We start from the raw sequence: 23,549 nt of genomic DNA, 5'->3' as shown, positions 1-23,549 counted from the left end.
AGTTTCAAAGTTGTAGGTGGAAGCACTTTGATTTTAGAGCCAATGTTCAAAACCTTAACATACCGTGACACGGACGGCGGACACGACGAGCTGGCTACGACAATACCTCAGGTTTTCTCGGAAAACAGCCAAGCTTATAAAACCAGTTCGATTTGATTAACTTTGTTCAAACCATGAAATCATAGTTACAGGTGTATACTGTGCTAACCCTTTCACTGTTTAATAACCAAATTAGCATGATGTCTAATGGTAATTTTCTTCTAGTAATAATCATTTAATTGAAATTTCAGTTGTGTAGATTTTGCAAGTTTGCACATATTTTAATTTATATGATCAACAATAAAAAGACTTCTTACCAACTGGTCTGTCTGAAGGAACTGATTGAGGATCATCTCGTAGATAGCTGGGGTCAGAATAGGATCCTCACGAGGGATGAAGGGGGCCAGGGGCTGTAAGTCACAAGCAGTCAGTTGTAAGAAGAGTGGAAACTTAAACCAACAATACAGAATAGAAAAACGAGTACATAAAGAATATAGATATATGAACATATGTATATTCAGTCAAAACTTAGATATTTAAATCAAGCACCTTCATTCAAAACAATACATATTTGCAATAGTTCCACTGTGTTATATGACAAATTAGAATACAAACATACAGTGGAACTCTTTCATAATTAATTTATTGTTTATTTTGGATATTTTATTGTTGATTATCCAGGAGAAATTGGGATTTTTATTGTAAAATACGGCAACCCTTTTTTCGTAGATAATTATACTGATTCATTTGTTTGCACCAATAAACATAATTAAGTGATTTCTTCTGTTAAAAACCGACAACTCAGGCTACACACTACCAATACATAAAAGAAAGATTATACACAGAACAGCACCTTTAATTCGCCCTTCTTCATGAACTCATATGCCTGGGCCTCCCACAATGCCTTGTTCTTCTTACAGACCTTCACACACAGTTTGGCAGCGTCCTCGTATCGCTTACACTCCAATAGATACTCTATGAACTTTAACCCCACCTCCTGCAACATTGGTGTCACCATTGTACGATTACTTTTGTTGTTAATATAATATGGGGTGTGGACAAACCTTAATCTTAATGTGATAAATTAAAATTATGATATATTTTTCAAAGAAGCATACTTTTTGTTATCTGGTCTGCAAATTGTTTGGAGAAAAAATACAGATGTACAAACAATGCTGCATTGTTTAGTACCTATGGTAGTTTAAAACAATAATTAAATTGATACAACATAAGGTTTTGAACTGATTTTATATGGGTCAGCTTTTTTTGTTCTTCCTGATGAGTGTTTTTTTTCTTCAAATCTTTTGAATTCCGGGTCAGTCTATCACTGCAATAACGTAGGAAGGTTACATAAACAAGAGCTGTCAGAGGACAGCGCGCTCGACTATTCGCGTGCTTGACAGTATAACGAAAGCCATCATGGGGAAATTTTTCATATTCAATGATTTAATAGACGATCTTTCAAAATTAAAAAAGGGATTTTTTTTTATTTTTTTGTTCAGGGGAGAGGGGGGGGGGGGGGGTAGGGGGGGAGGGTTGAGAGTGGTGTATAATGTAGAGTGTGGTCATTTATTAGAAGATCTTTCAAAAATAAAAAAAAACATTGTAGGGGGAGGGGGGTGGGGCAGGGATTCTGGGTTGGGGCGTGGGGTATTGTTTGGGTGGAATCCATTGTGGTATTCAGGTAAGTGTTGTTTTATTAAAGTATTAATACAATCTGATCATAAATAAAGAAGTTAAGGCAATGTAACTAAAGTAATATGCATATTATAATGGAAAAAGAGCCATAATTCTTACAAAATGCTTGATACAGCTGTCTGCTCTTGTTTATAGATTGGGGTCATGTTGGTAAAGAAGTTTGCAAAATATGAAAGCAATATGTCAAGGGAAAATATTTGAGGTGGTACGCAAACTTTAACATACATTTATCAATAATTTGCATATTCTAAGTGGAAAAGGGGCCATAATTATTACAAAATGCTTGATAGAGTTGTCTGCTCTTGTGTATAGGTTAAGGTCATGTTGGTAAAGAAGTATGCAAAATATGAAAGCAATATGTCAAGGGACATAGAAAATATTTGGGGTAGTATGCAAACTATAACATTTGCTGCATATTCTAAGTGGAAATGGGGCCATAATTATTACAAAATGCTTGATAGAGTTGTCTGCTCTTGTTTATAGGTTGGGGTCATGTTGGTAAAGAAGTATTCAAAATATGAAAGCAATTTGTCAAGGGACATTGAAAATATTTGGGGTAGTACGCAAACTTCAATATTTGCACGCTAACGCCAACGCAAACGCCGGAGTGAGTAGGATAGCTCCACTATATATATTTCTTATATAATAGTCGAGCTAAAAAGGTCATGGAAATATTTCTTATTAAACATTGTGCAACATATTAACATTACAAATTACAATACATTATCATGGTGTTTTTTACTCACTCTTCATTCATGTATCATGAAGCAAGTTATAATAACCATATTATAGAAATTTAAAGTTATTGAAAAAGGGTAATCATTTGAGCATTGTGCAATGCAAGAAGATAATAAAAAAATGAACATGAACAACTTTATACAATACAGAACATTTCATGTCAGTTTGAATGCTCCATAATGAAAAATGTACACATGCCTTAGACAAGTTGTGTATATGTATGGTAAATTAAATTAAAGTGTTTGATTATTATAGAGTCACCCCTAACGAATTATTAGTGAATAGCCAGTTGACTTACAAGACACTAATGAACATCTTTACTTCCAATTCTTATTTTATATGCCAGGTCCTTGGCGCAAAGGCAATCCGAATCTGTACCCATATATTTCATTAGCAGCTGGCTACGAAATAACCATGTCAAATGGTCCCCATGTGGGGCTAAAATTTTTGACCTGCTCCAAAGGTGAAATCCCATTTTACCTTCTGCTCCATAGGTTAACTCCCGTTTGACCTTCTGCTCCAAAGGTGAACTCCCATTTGACCTTCTGCTCCATAGGTGAACTCCCATTTGACCTTCTCCATAGGTGAACTTCCATTTGACTTTCTGCTCGATTGGTTAACTTACATTTGACCTTCTGCTCCATTGGTTAACTTCCATTTGACCTTCTGCTCCATAGGTGAACTCCCATTTGACCTTCTGATCCATAGGTTATCTTCCATTTGACCTTCTGCTCCAGAGGTGAACTTCCATTTGACCTTCTGCTCCATAGGTGAACTTCCATTTGACCTTCTGCTCCATAGGCAAATTCCCATTTGACCTTCTGCTCCATATGTGAACTTCCAATTGATCTCCTGCTCCATAGGTGAACTTCCATTTGACCTTCTGCTCCATATGTGAACTTCCATTTGACCTTCTGCTCCATAGGTGAACTCCCATTTGACCTTCTGTTCCATATGTGAACTTCAATTTGACATTCTACTCCATAGGTGAACTCCCATTTGACCTTCTGCTCCATAGGTGAACTCCCACTTGACCTTCTTCTCCATAGGTGAACTCCAAGTTGACCTTCTGCTCCATAGGTGAACTCCCATTTTACCTTCTGCTCCATAGGTGAACTTCAAGTTGACCTTCTGCTTCATGGCTGAACTCCCAAACCAATGAGACACATAAATGGTACATTTATAGACAAACAAATAGCGATGTTGAATCCAGTATATCCATCAGTACTTAGTTTCAAGGGGTATAATACAAATGTCCTTCCCTCCTAGCCCAGAGGTGTGCACAAGTCTGTCATAGCACTCCTTCAACCCAGTAGAGCAAATGGCTTGGTATCTAGACAATGTTGCAATGCCAGTGTTTACCTGGAATGTATGTTTCTTCAGCTCCTTTTCATGGTCAACAGTCTCCTTCAAGGCTTCCTTTTAAAGAAACAATAGCAGAATGAAACTATACTATAAAATTAAATACACATACACACATACTCTCTGAACAGTGACTGATACTTCACATGAAATCAACAGACCCAAGATGTGTACTTAAATGAATCTACACAATTTCGCTTAGTGGAATGCTCACACAACATAAAATCTATTTGTGAACAAAGACATGGACCTGACTGCAAACAAAATCTCATAATCTATATCTGAAATAACCCTCAAGAACTCAAATACACACTTTGAGATGTTTGCAGTCCCTAAGCCATTGAACAATCAAATTTACTTGAGACCTTCCTCACCATATTCAAGTTTTAAAGGCTTCATGTCCGACCCTTAGATACTGATGAGCAGAAACAGCGTAAAACCTGAACAGACTGTGAGTAACTCCCTCACCTTTCTGGTTTTATGTTGATTGCATTTAGCCATTATCACTTGACTTCTGAGTGAGAAAGGATAAGACATGGAATTGATTGCACACAAACCTCAAACTCCTCGTGTTCTATAAGCCATGCCACATGGTCGTCCATGTCACGGGGTCTCGCCACCACAATGTCCCTGGGGCTGACTATATACAGCTGATTATCCTCCCGCTCTGTAAACAAATAACAGGCAACAAACAGGTTACTGATATAAATCATATATTTTTTTATAATTCAACACTTGTAAACGACATCATTTAATTTTAAGGGCATATTGCTGGTTGATACAGAATTATATAAGCAAATATAAGATAATCGCCTAAAAGTGTGTAAATGTATTAAATGGTAGCTAAACACTTTTCTCTCTTTTTATTAGAGATCATTAAAATATTATCTTTTTCATTTAAAACAAAAAGTTTTCCTCGAAAAATTTCATACTTATTGGTTCTCAGCAATTAAGCTTTTTGAAAAATTGTATTGTCACAATATATTATAAACAAAGCCCTGACTCTGTGACTTATAATGAATGGTCCAGTGATACAAGGAATATAAGAAGAATTGATATTGCTAACATTGCATAAAGAATATCTTATATAAACTTTTTTTTTATTTTTTCACAACAACTACTAATAATGACTTTCTTTACACCTTAAATTAAACAATACAATTTGCTATTTAGCCTTTGTGGTACATATGCTGATGTTAATATCTTCACAAATATGGTATGTGATAAAATAAAATCCACATAAGCAATATTATAAATTACCGGTACTACATATTTTCAAAGAAACAAAAAACATTTGCCAAATGAGAGTCATTATAATATTATCCTTTTACAGGGAAAGATGCTACAGACTTTGAGCCTGTTACACATATACTGATCCAATCTTCTAACTTTGAAGGGATAATCTTACAATCAGTGCATGGTAGCCCATAGCAACAATCTTACAATCAGTGCATGGTAGCCCAAAGCAACAAAAAATGAGATGTTTGAACGATTTGCAGCAACTAAAAAATGATAACTTTGTTGTGTCCCAAAGATCATTCAGGAAGGAGGTGCTTTATGGAAAGTTTCAAGAGAATGTTGAGTAAGTCAACTGGGAAAACAAGAGAGCCTGAAAGGCCCAAAGTCGCTCAACTGAGATAACAAGATATTATTGGGACAAAGCTTCTGACCAAGTTTCCTGAAGATCGGAAAATAAATGTGGCCTCTAGAGTGTTAACAAGGTTTTACTATAGCCATATTAGGAAAAATGCCCCGCCCCCTGGCAGCCATGTTTTTCAACCAACAGGCATCATTTTTTTAACTCTTCCAAGATATTATCAGGATGAATCTTCTGACCATGTTTCATAAGGATGGGACAGTAAATGTGGATTCTAGAATGTCAACAAGATTTTACTACAGCCACATAAGCAAAAATGCCCCGCCCCTTGGAAGCCATGTTTTTCAAGCAAACATAATTATTTTCGAACTCATCCAAGATATCATTGAGACCAATCTTCTGACCAAATTTAATGAAGATCAGACAATAAATGTGGCCTCTAGAGTATTAACAAGATTTTACTATAGCCATATATAGCCATATAAGGAAAAATTCCCCGCCCCTTGGCAGCCATGTTTTTTCACCTATAATTACCATTTTCGAACTCGTCCGAGATATCTATAAAATCGATATTTGAAACAAATTTATGAAGATTAGGCAAAAAATGTGACTTCTAGAGTGTTCACAAGCTTTTTTTACTATAGAAACAGGGCCCTTGTTTGGCACTTTTTACCGCTGAATATCGGCGGCTTCCCCCATGAAAAAAGTATACTTTTTTCCCCTATTTTGTGGACAACATTCCCCCTAGAAAAAAGAGAAAAAAAACAACACGTAAAACCCGTAAAGCTGAACTTTATTGTTAGTGTTTTCTAGCCTAATCGTATCGTAGACAGGAAATATTATGTATCGCGCACCTGCATGATTTATACGTCGACACCGTTTCCGGAAAAAATGTCACACAATTCTAAATCTTACCGCAGAAAGCTTACAAAAAAACGATTTCATCATGCAAAAAAATAGATATTCTCTTTAAATAAACTGAACTCAATCAAATTAATAAACCCAAACCGTGTCTGCGTCATCAAATGACCAGTCTATGGAGATACATGATGATTCTGTGCAAAATCATGAAACACAAACAGACTGTCAAACACTTGCATCGGTGACCGTGGCGTCTTCATTGTTAACATGTGATTTTTTAAAAATAATTTTCGTTCGTTTTATTAATTAAGTAATGAATATCTTTATTTTTCACCAGAATTTTTTTATTCACAATACCTTATAAAGTAATGTAATATTGTTTTTATCCAACAGTTTTTATTTGAAATTAAAAACAAACATATTCGCTGACTAGTTAAGAGATGAGAGAAGAAAATGTGTCTTTAAAATAATTATTTGTGCAATGATAATGGTATATTGCCATTAATAAAGGACCATGTATGTGTGTAAAATAGGAGAGAAATACTGCTGGATCAACAGAAATTTCACCTTTTTTTATATTGACATTCACTTTATAATACATCATTACACTATAGTCTAATATGAGTGTCAAATATACTTAATTATAAAAAAGCATTTTCGAACTCAACCGTCATATCCAGAAAACACATATTCTGACCAAATTTCATGAAGATTGGACCAAAAATGTGACTTCTAGAGTGTTCACATGTTTTCACTCAATACATATAGAGAAAACTGCCCCGCCCCCTGGCGGCCATGTTTTTTCACCTATCTGGACCGTTTTCGAACTCGTCCGAGATATCAATGAAACCAATGTTTTGACCAAGTTTCATGATAATTGGGCAAAAATTGTTACTTCTAGAGTGTTCACAAGGTTTCTCTAAAGCCATATAAGGAATACTGCCCCGCCCCCGGGCGGCCATGTTTTTCAACGGACCCGAACCATTTAAAACTCAACCAACATATCATTTAGACAAACATTTTTACAAACTCACATGAAGATTGGGCATCAAATGTGACTTTTACAGTGTTCACAAGGTTTTTCTTTTTTTTGACCTAGTGACCTAGTTTTTCACCCAGCATTACCCAGTTTAAAACTCACTCAGAGGTATCAATAAGACAAATGTTCTGACCAAGTTTCATGAAGATCAGACAATAAATGTGGCCTCTAGAGTGTTCACAAGGCAAAATGTTGACGATGGACAACTCACGTCGGACGACGGACACAAGGTGATCATAAAAAGCTCACCATGAGCACATTGTGCTCAGATAAGCTAAAAACAATATTAAGATATTAAATAATTCAAACAAAATGGCTTAGATCATCTTGAATACATTTATATATTATACGGTTCTTAAATATTCCCATAAATAATACAAACAAAATGGCTTAGATCATCTTGAATACATTTATTAATTATACGGTTCTTAAATATACCCATTAACACATGTTAGTATGATTTGTTAAGACTACAACATAATTAAGTAAAATAAAGTTGTAATGATAAGTTGCTGCTTTTAATTATGCCATAATCACCTGAAATTGTCTGTAATTGCATTCAGCAACTGTTCATAAATGTCTCTTATACATTTGTTTAGTAAAAGCGGCGGTGATTTAAAGATCTAATATCTTTGAGAAAACAGCTAAATTGTCAAAAAGCATATGCCTGTGTGTAACAGACAAAATGTCAGTACAGAAATATGATGCAGGGATAAGGAAGGGCATGACCATTTGCAAAAGTCCTTAATATCATTAAGTATAATATCAAATAAATGTTCGTTTCTTTTATGTTTCTAATTTTTTGCATTTGATGACCAATAACAAAAGCCAAAAATATGTCAATATTTTAATTAGAAAACCTATTACATATGCTAGTTATTGACATGTTACAGTTTTGCGCCTCGAAATAATTCGCTATTTGACAATCATATTTTTCATTTACTTTTAATTGACGATGACTTAATTTACATTTACCATGATAAGAAATTATCAAATAAAATAAATAAGGTATTTTGAAAGATTTCATTAGGAAGTGTTTCACAGAGTACTCAAGGGCAAAGTACAATTGGAAACAATAGGACCATGATGGTCTTGAAGTGCTCACCTGCTATGTACACTTCTTGTCGTCAAAAACTTAAACTATTGATAAAACTGCTGACCCCACTTGACCAAGATTCCAACATGATGTAGATATTGCCAAGATAAACAAGCAGCAAAGGTTTCATGATGTAGATATTGCCAAGATAAACAAGCAGCAAAGGTTTCATGATGTAGATATTGCCAAGATAAACAAGCAGCAAAGGTTTCATGATGTAGATATTGCCAAGATAAACAAGCAGCAAAGGTTTCATGATGTAGATATTGCCAAGATAAACAAGCAGCAAAGGTTTCATGATGTAGATATTGCCAAGATAAACAAGCAGCAAAGGTTTCATGATGTAGATATTGCCAAGATAAACAAGCAGCAAAGGTTTCATGATGTAGATATTGCCAAGATAAACAAGCAGCAAAGGTTTCAATATTAGAAGAAAAAATGCAGCCCCTAGAGTGGTTTCAGTTGAAGACAAACGCAGCCACATGCCTGACAAAGACTGACCTCAATAGCTCATTGTTAGCACTTAATATAATGTCGGGTCTCTTTGGCAGGTAAAATGGGTGTGGAATACATAGCATATTTACCAACAGAACATTTGTAACCTAGAAGAATTGGTCATATTGATACATACATAACGCACATACATACAAAGTGAACATGCTAAGTATTTTATTCACATTTTAACATGTCAACAGAAGAATTGCGATGCCTTAATACCCATTTAAGTCACTCAAAGCAAGAAGCTATACCAATAATGTGTCCATATGCATAAATACAGAAGTATAAAGAATGAATACAAATAAATTAGCAGTATTACCGTTCTGTTGAACTTTAAAAGAATATGAACAAGTAATTGGGGGAGCAAACAGTGATTTACAAATGTACATTAAAGACCACAATTTCAAAAATATATACATTCACAACAGCAACTGAGGAATACATTTACATTATGTGTTGAATCACAATTTGAATAAAGGGTTACAAATTGATTTAAGCTATATAATCAATACTTACAGGAAATACTGTGCGTTAACATTTACTGTAACAAGAGCACCGCATATCGGGTGCCACGCTCGGCTGCGAAAGCTTGTCAGAATTTTTTTTTTTAGAGATCACAGTGACCTTGACCTTTGACCTAGTGACCCAACAAGAGATGTGTTTGTCATCTCCCTTTAAAGCTTTATTACTTCCCTTGGATTTTGTCCAATCCAACCGGGGGGGGGGGGGGGGGGGGGGGCGAGACTGTAAAAATAAAAAATTGACCAAGTCAGACAGACATCACTGACAACCAAGGCCTGTGGTTTATCAAAGAGATCATAGCCAGAGTTCATCATGTACCTATAGACATAAGTACACTGGTATTTAATGAAAACTAGCATTCACAAATTAGAACAGGTAAGAAATGATAATTATATCAAGAGATGTGTTCGTCAGAAACACAATGCTCCTTATTGCGCCGTTTTGAAATAAAATTGCTATTTATCATTTGGCAGGTATAGAAATCATCTCCCTTTAAAGCTGGGGGAGGGGGGAAGGTCTCACAGTCAATTATGACCATGTCAGAAGTCACTGACAACCAAGGCCTGTGGTTTATCAAAGAGATCATCATGTATGTATGGACATAAGTCCACTGGTATTTAATGAAAACTAGCATTCACAAATTAGAACAGGTAAGAAATGATAATTATATCGAGAGATTTGTTCGTCAGAAACACAATGCCCCCTATTTCGCCGCTTTGAAATAAAATTGCTATTTATCATTTGGCAGGTATAGAAATCATCTCCCTTTAAAGCTGGGAGGGGAGGGTCTCACAGTCAATTATGACCATGTCAGACATCACTGACAACCAAGGCCTGTGATTTAAAAGAGATCATAGCCAGAGTTGATAATGTATCTATGGACATAAGTCCACAGGTATGTAATGAACATCAAAGAAATTATAATTATATCATAAAAAAAATAAATGACAAATCAATCTTTTGAGTTATAAATAATCAAAATAATTAATATGTACAGTAACTGTGAAACAAACTTCAATTCTTGGTAAGGAAATATATATTATGAGATTTTTAATTATATAAATAAGTGTCTCTAACAAATCTCTATTTTTAGTAGCAAATAATTAAAGCCACTACCAAGACTGTGATTGACCACTTGAAATGTGCAGCTCCATGAGATACACATACATGCTAAATATATAACGTGGCTATGTTTAATATTGAATAATTGTCTCCCTTTTTAAAGCTTATTACTTCCCTTAAATTTGTATTTTTTACCGTAGACCGTTAAGGATGACCTTGACCTTTTACCACAATGTGTTTGTCAGAAACACAATGCCGCCTACTGCACCGCTTTTTTATTTAAAAAAAATATATATGTGGGCAGGTCAGATAACTATGTCCATGTAAAGCTTATTACTCCCCTTGACCTTGTTTTTTTCGACCCTAGACCTTGAAGGAAGATGTTCACCTTGAAATTTTACCACTCAAAAGGTGCAGCTCCATGAGATACACATGCATGCCAAATATCAAGGTGCTATCTTCAATATTTAAAAAGTTATGGCCAATGAAGGTTTAAGCACGACGCCTACGGCGGACGTCGAACGGCGGATAAAAAGCTGGCTATGACAATAGCTCGGGTTTTCTCCGAAAACAGCCTCGCTAAAAATGGACATTCATGATTTTATACTTAAGTGTTAACTTAAAAGACTGACCTATGAAAATCACATACTATTTCGCGGGGAGATCTTTTCATATTAAAATATCTAAACCGCATTAATCTTTATAAAATAAATTCTTTTTAATCCTGTAGTATACAGAAAACATAACATTGACATTTTTAACTAAACTTTTAACTTAAATCAAACAAATTAAGATTTCCCTAAGAAATTAAGAAGCTTTGAGAATACAGGACTCTGCACTTAATGTAATGGTGTCAGACAACAATCAATAATTGACCATTAGATTTGAATTAAAATGTATATGCATTCCCAAATTATAATATTTTTTTTCATTGTATAGCTAAACATAACCAATTATTTCTGACAAAATTACTGAATCCCCATATTAAATGTTTTCAGTTTCTGCATTATATGAACATTGTTGTGTTGCGTCTGTTTACAAAATGTATTTACAATACTGTTGTAGGGTCCTTGCAGTATTGTTGGTAGTACATACCAAGGTGGTAATCATTGCATCTGTAGGTTGTATAGTTTCGGATGGACAGTGCATCGTTGGAGATGTCTTCAAAGTAGTTCATGAAGGGTTTCACTACACGCAGATTTGGTCGATTAGCAGGTACTTTGCTTTCCTGCAACATAGAAATTGCATGCTCTTACTATAAGCTTAAATATGTGTCTTGTTCTGAGAAAACTGGGCTTAATGCAGGTGCGTAAAGTATCGTCTCAGATTAGCCTGTGCAGTCCGCACAGGCTAATCAGGGACAACAATTTCCGCTTTTTTGGTATTTTTAGTTTCAAGGAAGTCCCTCCTTACCGAAAATCAAGTTTATGCGGAAAGTGTAGTCCCTGATTAGCCTGTGCGGACTGCACAGGCTAATCTGGGACAACACTTTACGCACATGTTTTATGCCCAGTTTTCTCAGAACAAGACACATATATGTAAACATGTAACCGGTTTCTAACAAAAGATATTGAAGGACAATATGCGCAACTTTTCCTTTTCTTTTCAGCATTTCCGTTTATCTGCAACAAACCACTGGTATAGAAGGTAAGTATTTTAGCTACACATATAAAGTTATTGAGTATTTTCTAATTTAAAAGACACATAAAGCCTCCCTTTAAAATATAATGGGGCATATTTTTCTCTTTAAAAGTGCAAAACTGAAAAAAATACAAACATCTGTGGAAGAGGTATGGAGCTATTTGGCTCCTATAATCATTCAAATAACAGCCTCATCAATGAATACAAAACAAGGGATGACAAAAAAAACATGAATCAAAGAAGCAGCCTTACATCTTGACCCGGTTGGATTTCTGGCTTGACGTATGTGAGTAGCACCATTTTGTCATCCATGGAGGCTATCCCGCACACCATGCTGTCCGTGGTGCTGAACATGGTTACTATGGAAACAAGAAATCAAAACCGAATAGAATTTTGAGGCAGTGGTTTATTGGATATATGGTGTCCACATAGCAATCGGGAGGTCATGGGTTCAAGCCCCACTGTGGGAGCATTCTTTAGATTTACCATATTGACATCAAGAGCTGGATCTAGTCCCAGGAAATGGACTCGAGAGCGTTTAAAATGAGCCTTAGGCTTTCCATGCAATCGAGCTAAAATAAATAGGTTTAAACTTAATACAAATTTTACATTATTTCAAAGTTAAATCATCTGAAATAAAAATGACATAGACATAATCTATGACTGCATCTAATGAACATCATGTATAAAATATATTGAATGTACTATGGAGGACAGAACTAATTACCTTCATCATTACTTGTGCATTATTGAAACAAGCATAATTATATCAATGAAATCTATAACTTGTTTTTAGGCAGAGATTTTTTTACAGGCACGAAAAACGAAATACTCCAAAGATGTTAATGGCGACCTTTTATCTTTACTCTCATGTTTGTATGCCTATATGCTTAGTCTATAAGCTAAGGATTCATCAAACTTATGATTGAATAGGATGTGCACCACTCAATGTGTATCCCGTGCAAGTGGTTTCAGTTGAACACAAATTTTTAACTAAAGCTGGAGGGATATTAAAATGTTCATGGCAATCAGCCGTTTCATGGTAATTAATGCATGACAAATGTTCATGGCAATCAGCCGATTCATGGTAATTAATGCATGACAAATGTTCATGGCAATCAGCCGATTCATGGTAATTAATGCATGACAAATGTTCTAGCAATCAGCTGATTCATGGTAATTAATGCATGACATTTCTCCTACTCACCTATCTCTGCATATCTGCGTGGAAGGTCTCTGACGTCTTGTTCCTTTCTGTCCTTCACTGTGCACTCCTGCATAATAGTTATTGCAGGAAATTTTAAGGGATGCTGGTAAGAAGCCATGTATCTAGTTGTAAGGTCAAGAGTTAGGCCTATATTACAAATGTTGCCATTTCACTATTTGTTTTATGAATTTGCTTCAAGATATTGGTATTAATTCAGAATTAAAACCATCATACCATGAAAGAGAATATTGATTATGGCTTACATGTAGTACATTTTTCAATTAAAAATCAAGAGGACCAAAAGCTTTTAAGGTGCTAAGACCCAAATGGACTTAACTGACATAATTGTCTTTCTAGATATTTGAGTAATAAAGTTATTTTACCCCTCATAAAACACTTTTTATCTAGGCAAAACCATTATTGGGCTTAATGGCCAGACAAAATTGAAAATTAGGCAAAAAAGATGGCGTCTAATTGTCCATTTTGTAATTACATGTATCAAATACAAGTCTGATATACATATGTTTACTCACTAATTACCAAGAAAACTGAATCACTTCTTGGCAGCGTGTGATTTTAATGGACAATCTCCAAACTCTCTCAAGACATTCTTATCATAAAATAAAATGTTCTGAGCCAGTATAATTACATTTGGGTAAATTTGTGACTTGTTTGCAATGTAAGAAAATTCCCCTATCCCCTTTAAATGGACTGGAACCAACTCCATATAATTTAAATACATATCAATTGAACAAAATAATCTTCTAAGCAAATATTTTTTTTAATTATTGTGTTATACTGCAGACATAATACAGACACACAGACAGATTTTTTTTAATCAATCTAATCTTATGCAAACAGTTCAGCGAATGAAACATTGGATAAAATTATTATATGACATATATATATTAAATCTAAGCACATAGTTTTGAATAGCTTTTGATAATAGGAAATACTTCAATAAAACCTTTCCAATATAGTAACATGTACATGTAGGTTATTACACTTCGAGTATTCAGGTCAGAAGGACTGGAAAATATTTCTAGATCTGTGATATATAGAGGATGAACAAGAGCTGTCACCATAGGATGAATTATGCCCCCTATAAACGCTTGATAGAAGTTATGAGCTTTTTTCGAAACCTAAATGCAGATTTCAAAACCTAAACGCGGACCCTAAGTTCAAGGTCAAGGTCACAGGGGTCAAATTTTGTGTGCGTATGGAAAGACCTTATCCATATACACATGCATGCCAAATATGAAATAGCTATCTGAAGCGACATAAAAGTTTTGAGCATTTTTGGAAACCTAAACGCAAAGTGTGACGGACAGACAGATGGACGAACAGTCCAATCACTATATGCCTTCCTTCGAGGGCATAAAAAACCCACTTCACTTGACTCATTTAAGGAAAACTGCAGAGCCCCCACCCCCAACCCCTTTGGTGCCAACGTTTTTCAACTGACTGATAAAAAACTGTGACTTCCAGAGTAATCACATGGTTCCACTATACATGCAGTCATATGCAGCAAGGTATTTCCATGGAAGTTTTTTAAGAGATCCAAACTATTTTCAAACGCAAGATATTATAAAAATAAATGATATGCGCAAGTTTTATGATTTGGGAAACAAGAGTGCCAAACTGTCACAAGATACGCCTGTTCGAAGGTTTTGGACACCATGCTCAATGCTTGAAATGCACTAAGTGACCTCAAGACCTAGTTATTGACCCGGCATGACCCATATTTGAACTTGACCTAGATATCATTTAGATGTAACATCTGACTAGATTTGGTGAAGATCAGATAAAAACTACTTCAATTAGAGAGCGGAAACCATGCTAAATGCTTGAAATGCACCATGTGACCTCGTGACCTGGTTTTTGATCCGGCATGACCCATATTCAAACTTGACCTACATATCATCTATTAACAACTTCTGACCAAACAAGGGCTGTTTGTAAAACATGCATGCCCCCCATATGGGCTCTCCGTTGTAGTAACAGCCATTGAGTGAATATGTTTTTTGTCACTGTATGTCAATGACCTGTGAAATGTATCCAATTAATAGTGCAAAAACAAATCAGGACCTATACTAATCAATTATATCCATTATATGATTGAGTCTTTGATTTTTTGGATTCCTTTCACACATTTTGACTTATTTGACAATATGTGAAACGTGCACACAATTTGTAATGTTTTATTTATTAATGGTAATGAAACATGTTATTTATAGCAGTTAACTCCCCTAGTCAATGACCACCATAGATAGCAATGCAATCTGATTAAAAATAGCCAAGGCTAGTGTTGTGTATTGGGCAAATGTATACAAGTGCAACTTGACCACATGACCAGTATCATGTGTTTATCACACACAGAAGTCAGTTATGTAATAGACCATTAATTCCACTCCCAACTTTGGCCACTTGCCAAGATACTGACCAGTATCAGATGGGGTTGTGAAACTGTGTAAACAGTGAACACCAGTCCATGTAATACTGGCCTACCACTTGTACTAGTTGATTTGGAGTTAATACAGTAATGCATGTACAAATGAGACACTAAGCTCAAAAGTTAATTAATGTGCCTCTGAAAACTAACCAGAGAAGTGGGTTGAAATTTACAATCTTTACTTGGCATTTGAGGAAATCTGAACTCTCAGGGTTTGGATAGAACATCCCCAAATTAACTTTTCTTTACACTTTTCTTTCTTATTTTTGTTCAATACACAAATATTAACCTAACTTTACAAATCCTGTACAGTAAAGGAAACTAAATCTAAGTTGATATTTTAATATGCTTGATCCTATTTATGTATTAACATTGTTTTATACATACAAACTGTGTTGCTGTTTTTCAATTAACAAGCAGATTAAAAATTAATTATATTTTTATGTATAATTTGAATTGACAAAATTAAATGCAAGTTGCGTAGCAAGAATTACATGTTTGATTTATTGTCAGTGAATCGTGACATTTTCTCAATGTTTCAGACCACCAGTTTGTCAAAGCTATCAACCGCTTGGATGGTCAAGCTAAATAGAATTGACCCAGCAAATCACAACTGTCCTGTTGCCATATAATATTACATATCATATTACATTGGTTTTTTAAATGTTGAGTTCTCACGTCATTTCCATAAACATAGTATTTACTGGCACAGAAACAAAGGCTTATACATCATTATGAATGAACATGTGTCAAAAATTCAATTTGTGAGTCTCTTTACTGGACAGTGTGAAAACAGAATAAACTAGTGACCTGAAAATCAATAGGGGTCATCTGCGAGTCACGATCAATGTACCTATGAAGTGTCATGATCCTAGGCAAAAGCGTTCTTGAGTTATCATCCGAAAATCATTTTACTATTTCGGGTCACCGTGACCTTGACCTTTGACCTTGTGACCTCAAAATCAATAGGGGTCATCTGTGAGTCTTGATCAATCTACCCATGAAGTTTCATGAGCCTAGGCGTATGCGTTCTTGAGTTATCAACCGGAAACCATTTTATCAGGTCACCGTGACCTTGACCTTTGACCTAGTGACCTCAAAATCAATAGGGGTCATCTGCGAGTCATGATCAATCTACCCATGAAGTTTCATGATCCTAGGCGTATGCATTCTTGAGTTATCATCCGGAAACCATTTTACTATTTCGGGTCACCGTGACCTTGACCTTTGACCTAGTGACCTCAAAATCAATAGGGGTCATCTGCAAGTCATGATCAATCTACCCATGAAGTTTCATGATCCTAGGCGTATGCATTCTTGAGTTATCATCCGGAAACCATTTTACTATTTCGGGTCAACGTGACCTTGACCTTTGACCTAGTGACCTCAAAATCAATAGGGGTCATCTGCAAGTCATGATCAATCTACCCATGAAGTTTCATGATCCTAGGCGTATGCGTTCTTGAGTTATCATTCGGAAACCAATTTACTATTTCGGGTCACCGTGACCTTGACCTTTGACCTAGTGACCTCAAAATCTATAGGGGTCATCTGCTAGTCATGATCAATCTACCTATGAAGTTTCATGATCCTAGGCATATGCGTTCTTGAGTTATCATACGACAACCACCTGGTGGACGGACCGACCGACCTACCGACCGACCAACCGACCGACCGACATGAGCAAAGCAATATACCTCCTCTTCTTCGAAGGGGGGCATAATAAGGTGACGATCAGATGAAAACTACTTCAATTAGAGAGCGGACACCATGCTAAATGCTTGAAATGCACTAAGTAACCTCGTGACTTAGTTTTTGACCCAGCATGACCCATATTTTAAATTGACCTACATATCATCTAGACACAACTTCTGACCAAATTGGGGAAGATCGGGTGAAAACTACTTCAATTAGAGAGCGAACACCATGCTTAATCCTTGAAATGCACTAAGTGACCCCGTGACCTAGTTTTTGACCCGGCATGACCCATATTCGAACTTCACCTAGATATTGTCTAGACACAACTTTTGACCAAGTTTAGTGAAGATCGGATGAAAACTATTAGAATTAGAGAGCGGACACTGCTGTGGACACCGTCCGCCGCTCGCAAAGGGTAAAACAATAATATGTCCCGTTTTAAAATAACGTGCGTATAAAATTGAGACTTCTAACGTGTTCACAACCTTGTCTCTAATTTGACCTAGTGAAAAGCTTCTCTCCACTCATTTGCCACTTTCATATTCCTCACAGATATCATTGGTACTAACATTTTTAACGCTTTTGACGATGATGGGCAAATAAATGTGGCCTCAACATATGTGTTCCCAAGCCTTTTCCTTAATTTGACCTCGCAACCTAGCAACCCAATAATCACACATGTCTCAGTTTCAAACTTGGGTGAGATATCATTTGGGACAAAAGCTATGATAAAGTTTCAAGAAGATTGGAAATAAATGTTGCACCTAGAGTTTTTACAAGGCAACGCTGATGAATGATCAACAATGCATGACACACAAAATGCAATCACAAAAGCTAACCATGAGCACTTTGTGCTCAGATGAGCTAAAATGTATATTTAATTTGCCATAACAAATTTTGCAATTACATGTAAACACATTGAAATTGTATGATGATTGTTTTGTAAGAAATTCATGCCTGCATTTATGCACAACTTTTATATCAATGACATTTACACACAACAGTTACCTTGACAGCATTGGCCCATCCAACCAGCAGGGTGCGATCATCCTTCCAATGGAGGTTACATGGGTGAAGATCAGGGCGGAAGCTGAAATATAGCAGTGTGTACATTATAAGTTTGTGAATTATAGGTGTGTAAATTAAAAGTTTGTGCATTATAAGTTTGTAAATTATAAGTTTGTAAATTATAAATTTGTGCATTGTAAGTTTGTGCATTATAAGTTTGTAAATTAAAGGTTTGTGCATTATAAGTTTTATAAGTTTGTAAATTATAAGTTTGTAAATTATAAGTTTGTAAATTATAAGTTTATGCATTATAAAATTGTGCTTTATAAGTTTCAAAATTATAAGTTTGTGAATGATATGTGTGAATTATGAGTTTGTCCATTAAATGTTTAAGAAATAGGACATTATAAGTTTGAACATTATAAGTTTGTACTTTCTTATAAGTTTTGTACATTATAAGTTTGTACATTGTAAATGTGTACATTATAATTTAGTGTTTAGATTGTTTAAAAATGATCTATGTTTGTTGTATTTCTGAGTAACTAAAGAAAAGATCACAGTATTCCACAATTTGAGAGCTATGGTCACTGAGTGGACTTAGTGTACATGCACAATGACACCAGAGGTATCAACCCATTTTACTTACAGAATTTATATGATAACACATGTATGAAACAATAGATACCATAACATAATATTTCTTTGTTATTTTAAGTGTTTGCATTTGCGCTTGTATTTTGATTGCTTAGATATTCATAAGGAACATGACTGTAATAGCTAAATATCAAGTATCGATCAATGCTTAGAATATTGTAATAAACATGTTTATTTAGCATCAAACTTCAATACTTCCCAAACATCCAACAGCAGAAGCCAGGAAGTTCAAACCTCCAGTTAAAAAAATTAATTATGGCCCTGTGCAAGATCAACATTTTATTTTTGTACATTTTTTTACTGGAACTTAAAGACTATGTTTCTTGTTCTGAGAAAAGTGGGCTAAATACATGTGTTTAAAGTGTTATTCCAGAGTAGCCGGTGTTATCTGCACAGGCTAATCAGGTAGGATACGCTCCGCCTAAACTGGGTTTCAGCTAAAGAGAGACTAAATTTAAATGAAAAACATCATACATGCAGACAGTTTTGTCCCTGATTAGTTAGCGCATACTGCACATTCAAATCTAGTACGACACTCAATGCACATGCATACAGTCCTGTTTTCCTAACGCAAGGTTCACATGTGCTGTGAGACTGCACTTACTTATGGTCCTTGGAGATAGAGGTGATTCTGCATCGGGTGGACATGTCGTACATTTGCACTGCCTGTAAAAAAAAGAGTTTCTTTAACCCTTTCCCCCATAAGAAGCAAAGTAAAAATGGCTTTTGCAACCAGCATAAAACCAGAACCGCCTGCAAGTAACTTGCAGTCTGTTCAGGTTTTATGCTGTTTGCTGCTCATCACTAAGTAAGGGTTGGAAATGAAGCCTTTAAAACTTGAATTTAGTAAGAAAGGTATTTAATTAAATGTAATTTTCTAAGGGAATACAAATGCGTCAAAATGTTAAACTATAAGAACTTAGCTCTGAAATTCATCAAAAAAAGATTCTAACACAGCATGCGTAAACTTACATACTAAATATTAAGAAAGCAATCAAACATAAACAGCTGAATCTGCAATGATTATGGGCAGAGCCAACACATTCCAAGAGTATGCTAAAAACAAACAGGTTAGCCAATACATTTATCTCACAAATGGTTGTTTTTGTTATAGCTTACAATAAAACAGTATTTCTTTTATATTAACCCTGTTAGAATCAAAGTAATACTTGAAGGTCATAGTTTATTGCCAAAATAACCCATAGCCTGTTGATTAGATGCATGGTCTCAAATCACTAGTGCAGCAAACTCCTGACTTAACCATTAGGCATCTAAACTTCCCCCCATGATTTATTTGACAACAAACCATGATCTGCAAGACTGTTTCGAAAATCCAACTAATAAACCTGGTGTTTATTATCCCCACGCTTTTTGAAAAAAAGGTGGGGATATTGTGGTCATCTCCGCCGTCCGTCCGTCCGTCCGTCCGTCCGTCCGTCTGTCTGTCTGTCTGTCTGTCCGTCCGTCCTGGCCACTATCTCCTCCTACACTAAAAGCACTAGAACCTTGAAACTTACACACATGGTAGCTATGAGCATATGTGCGACCCTGCACTATTTGGAATTTTGATCTGACCCCTGGGTCAAAAGTTATAGCGGTTGGGGTGGGGCCGCGTCAGAAATTATCACTCATTTTTTTAGGTTATTTTACATTTACTTCTTTATTTCTACACCGATTCACTTCAAATTGATACTGGACCTCTCTTATGACAATACGGTCAATCTCAACCATGCATGGCCCCATTCCCAACCCTGGGGTGCCCCGCCCACATAGGCCACACCCACCAAAAATTTCTATTTACTATAATTTTTTCATTTCTACACGGATTCACTTCAAATTGATACTGAACTTTTGTTATGACATTAGGGTCAATCTCAACTATGCATGGCCCCAATCCCAACCCTGGGGCGCTTGCCCACATAGGCCACACCCACCAAAAAATTCCATTTACTATAATTTTTTCATTTCTACACGGATTCACTTCAAATTGATACTGAACTTCTCTTATGACATTAGGGTCAATCTCAACTATGCATGGCCCCATAACCAACCCTGGGGCCCCGCCCACATAGACCACACCCACCCAAAATTGCCTTTACTATAATTTCTTCATTTCTACACCGATTCACTTCAAATTGATATTGAACTTCTCTTATGACAATACAGTCAATCTCAACTATGCATGGCCCCATTGCCAACCCTGGGGCGCCCCGCCCACATAGACCACACCCACCCAAAATTGCCTTTTACTATAATTTCTTCATTTCTACACCGATTCACTTCAAATTGATACTGAACCTCTCTTATGACAATACGGTCAATCTCAACTATGCATGGCCCCATTACCAACCCTGGGGCCCCGCCCACATAGACCACACCCGCCCAAAATTGCCTTTTACTATAATTTCTTCATTTCTTCACCGATTCACTTCAAATTGATACTGAACTTCTCTTATGACAATACGGTCAATCTCAACTATGCATGGCACAATTACCAACCCTGGGGCGCCCTGCCCACATATGTCACACCCACCCAAAATTGCCTTTTACTATAACTTCTTCATTTCTACACCAATTCACTTCTAATTGATGATGAACTTCTCTTATGACAATACGGTCAATCTCAGCTATGCATGGCCCCATTACCAACCCTGGGGCACACCTAGGTCAAACATTCGGCGTGGGGATACGCGTCGGCCTCTGCCGCGCCATTTCTAGTTTTTATTAATACAGAAGTCAACATTATAAGGAGATTGTGTCTTTAATAATTGGCAAAAATGCACAAATATGGAAATGTGTACTGTAGAAGCTTACCACGTTGTTGGACCATGCAATGAAGTCTCCATGCCACTTAATGGTCCTCACAGTTCCCTCCCCCTGGTGTAACACGGTCATCTTGTGACGACTAAATAGGCTGCGCTCATTAAGAATCAGGCGGTCGTCACCGGTAACAAACTTTCGATTGGACGCCTTGTAGTATTCCGGGTCTAGTGCAACTGACTTGACTGGGCGGTCAAAGGTCACGGACTGGTCGTCCACATCGGAGTAAAGACCTTGAATCTTAACCTGAAATCATTTTGTTTACTAATCTTAACTTCAGTCTACATAGTATTAAATCAATTTATTTGTAGGAGTCTCTGATTCTTAGCCTGGTATGTTACTACTGTGAAAGGATATGAACAATTAAAATAAGTAATGTGCAAGAATTTAAGTGTATAATTGTCTTTATCCTTGCATCAATTTCAAACAATAAGCTTCGTGACCAAATAAGGGTAATCTACACTGTTGACTCTACATCAGCTTGTTTGATTAATTCAAGTAAAATAGTTGTTTAGTTTGCATATTAAGACTGATGCAATATAACAATAGTTACCTTGCCATCATCCGAGCAGCTAGCAACAAAGTCACCATTCTTGTCAAGGCTTATCTGGTTCACTGTACAGGTGTGCTGAAAATCATAACCAAACATATCGAGATGTGAATTGTCTAAATTTATGTTTATGTATTATAAAGGGCAATTTGAATGATGCAATGACTAATCATGGATATTTAAGAATAAACCAATCCCTTTTTATTGTTAAAGAATAACTTTGCATTTATTGAAAAAACACAAATATAATGAGCTGAGTTGAATGTCAATCATGTGTTAAACCATGCATAGGCTCTTTTGGTGTGAAATAGTTTAATATCTAACAAGAGATGTCTTCATCAGAAACTCAATGCCCCGCTTTGAAAAAAAAACAATATTATTTTTTTACCTTTGACCTTGAAGGATGACCTTGACCCTGAACTTCCACCACTTAAAATGTGCAGCTTCATGAGATTGCCGCTTTGAATTTTATTTTATTTTGACCTTTGACCTTGAAGGATGACCTTGACCTTCAAGTTGCTATCTTGAATATTGAAAAAGTTATGGCCAATGTTTAAGTTTTTTTCGGACAGATGGACAGACTGACTGACATACTGACTGACAGACAGTTCAACTGCTATATGCCACCCTACCGGGGGCATAAAACTAAGTATCCAAGTGAGTTAATCAAATTATAATAATAATAACTAGAAATGGCGCGGCAGAGGCCGACGCGTATCCCCACGCCGCATGTTTGACCCAGGGGGCACCCCAGGATTGGTGACGGGGCCATGCATACTTGAAATTGACCGTATTGTCATAAGAGATGTTCAGTATTAATTGGAAGTGAAGCAGTGTAGAAATGAAGAAGTTATGTAAAATAACACATAACAAGAGATGTGTTTGTCAGAAACACAATACCCTCTCATGCGCCACTTTGATTTATTTAAAAAAAATATATCATTTGGCAGGTTCATAACTTACCTCCCTTTAATGCTTATTACTTCCCTTGGATTTGTTTTTTTACC

The 23,549-nt window shown here is 36.0% G+C and overlaps 1 protein-coding gene across 50 annotated transcripts in view; it reads right to left on the bottom strand.

Moving 5' to 3' along the window:
• The window catches only part of LOC127854934 (vacuolar protein sorting-associated protein 41 homolog), a 57,405-nt gene that overhangs the window by 29,156 nt on the left and 4,700 nt on the right, over positions 1 to 23,549 (bottom strand). For all 50 annotated transcript variants that reach the window (XM_052390108.1, XM_052390107.1, XM_052390106.1 and 47 more), the window contains exons 5-16: positions 22,546 to 22,620; positions 21,987 to 22,238; positions 19,777 to 19,838; positions 18,519 to 18,600; positions 13,361 to 13,427; positions 12,406 to 12,512; positions 11,608 to 11,740; positions 9,015 to 9,032; positions 4,395 to 4,504; positions 3,838 to 3,894; positions 893 to 1,036; positions 357 to 449 (exon numbers count right to left, since the gene is read on the bottom strand). In XM_052390108.1, coding sequence (XP_052246068.1) covers positions 357 to 449; positions 893 to 1,036; positions 3,838 to 3,894; positions 4,395 to 4,504; positions 9,015 to 9,032; positions 11,608 to 11,740; positions 12,406 to 12,512; positions 13,361 to 13,427; positions 18,519 to 18,600; positions 19,777 to 19,838; positions 21,987 to 22,238; positions 22,546 to 22,620 — 1,200 coding nt within the window. The remainder of the gene's footprint in view (positions 1 to 356; positions 450 to 892; positions 1,037 to 3,837; positions 3,895 to 4,394; positions 4,505 to 9,014; positions 9,033 to 11,607; positions 11,741 to 12,405; positions 12,513 to 13,360; positions 13,428 to 18,518; positions 18,601 to 19,776; positions 19,839 to 21,986; positions 22,239 to 22,545; positions 22,621 to 23,549) is intronic.

The sequence above is a fragment of the Dreissena polymorpha genome, chromosome 13, assembly GCF_020536995.1.
Source record: "Dreissena polymorpha isolate Duluth1 chromosome 13, UMN_Dpol_1.0, whole genome shotgun sequence".
Lineage (NCBI taxonomy): Eukaryota > Metazoa > Mollusca > Bivalvia > Myida > Dreissenidae > Dreissena > Dreissena polymorpha.
This window is presented reverse-complemented; position numbering and strand designations above follow the sequence as displayed.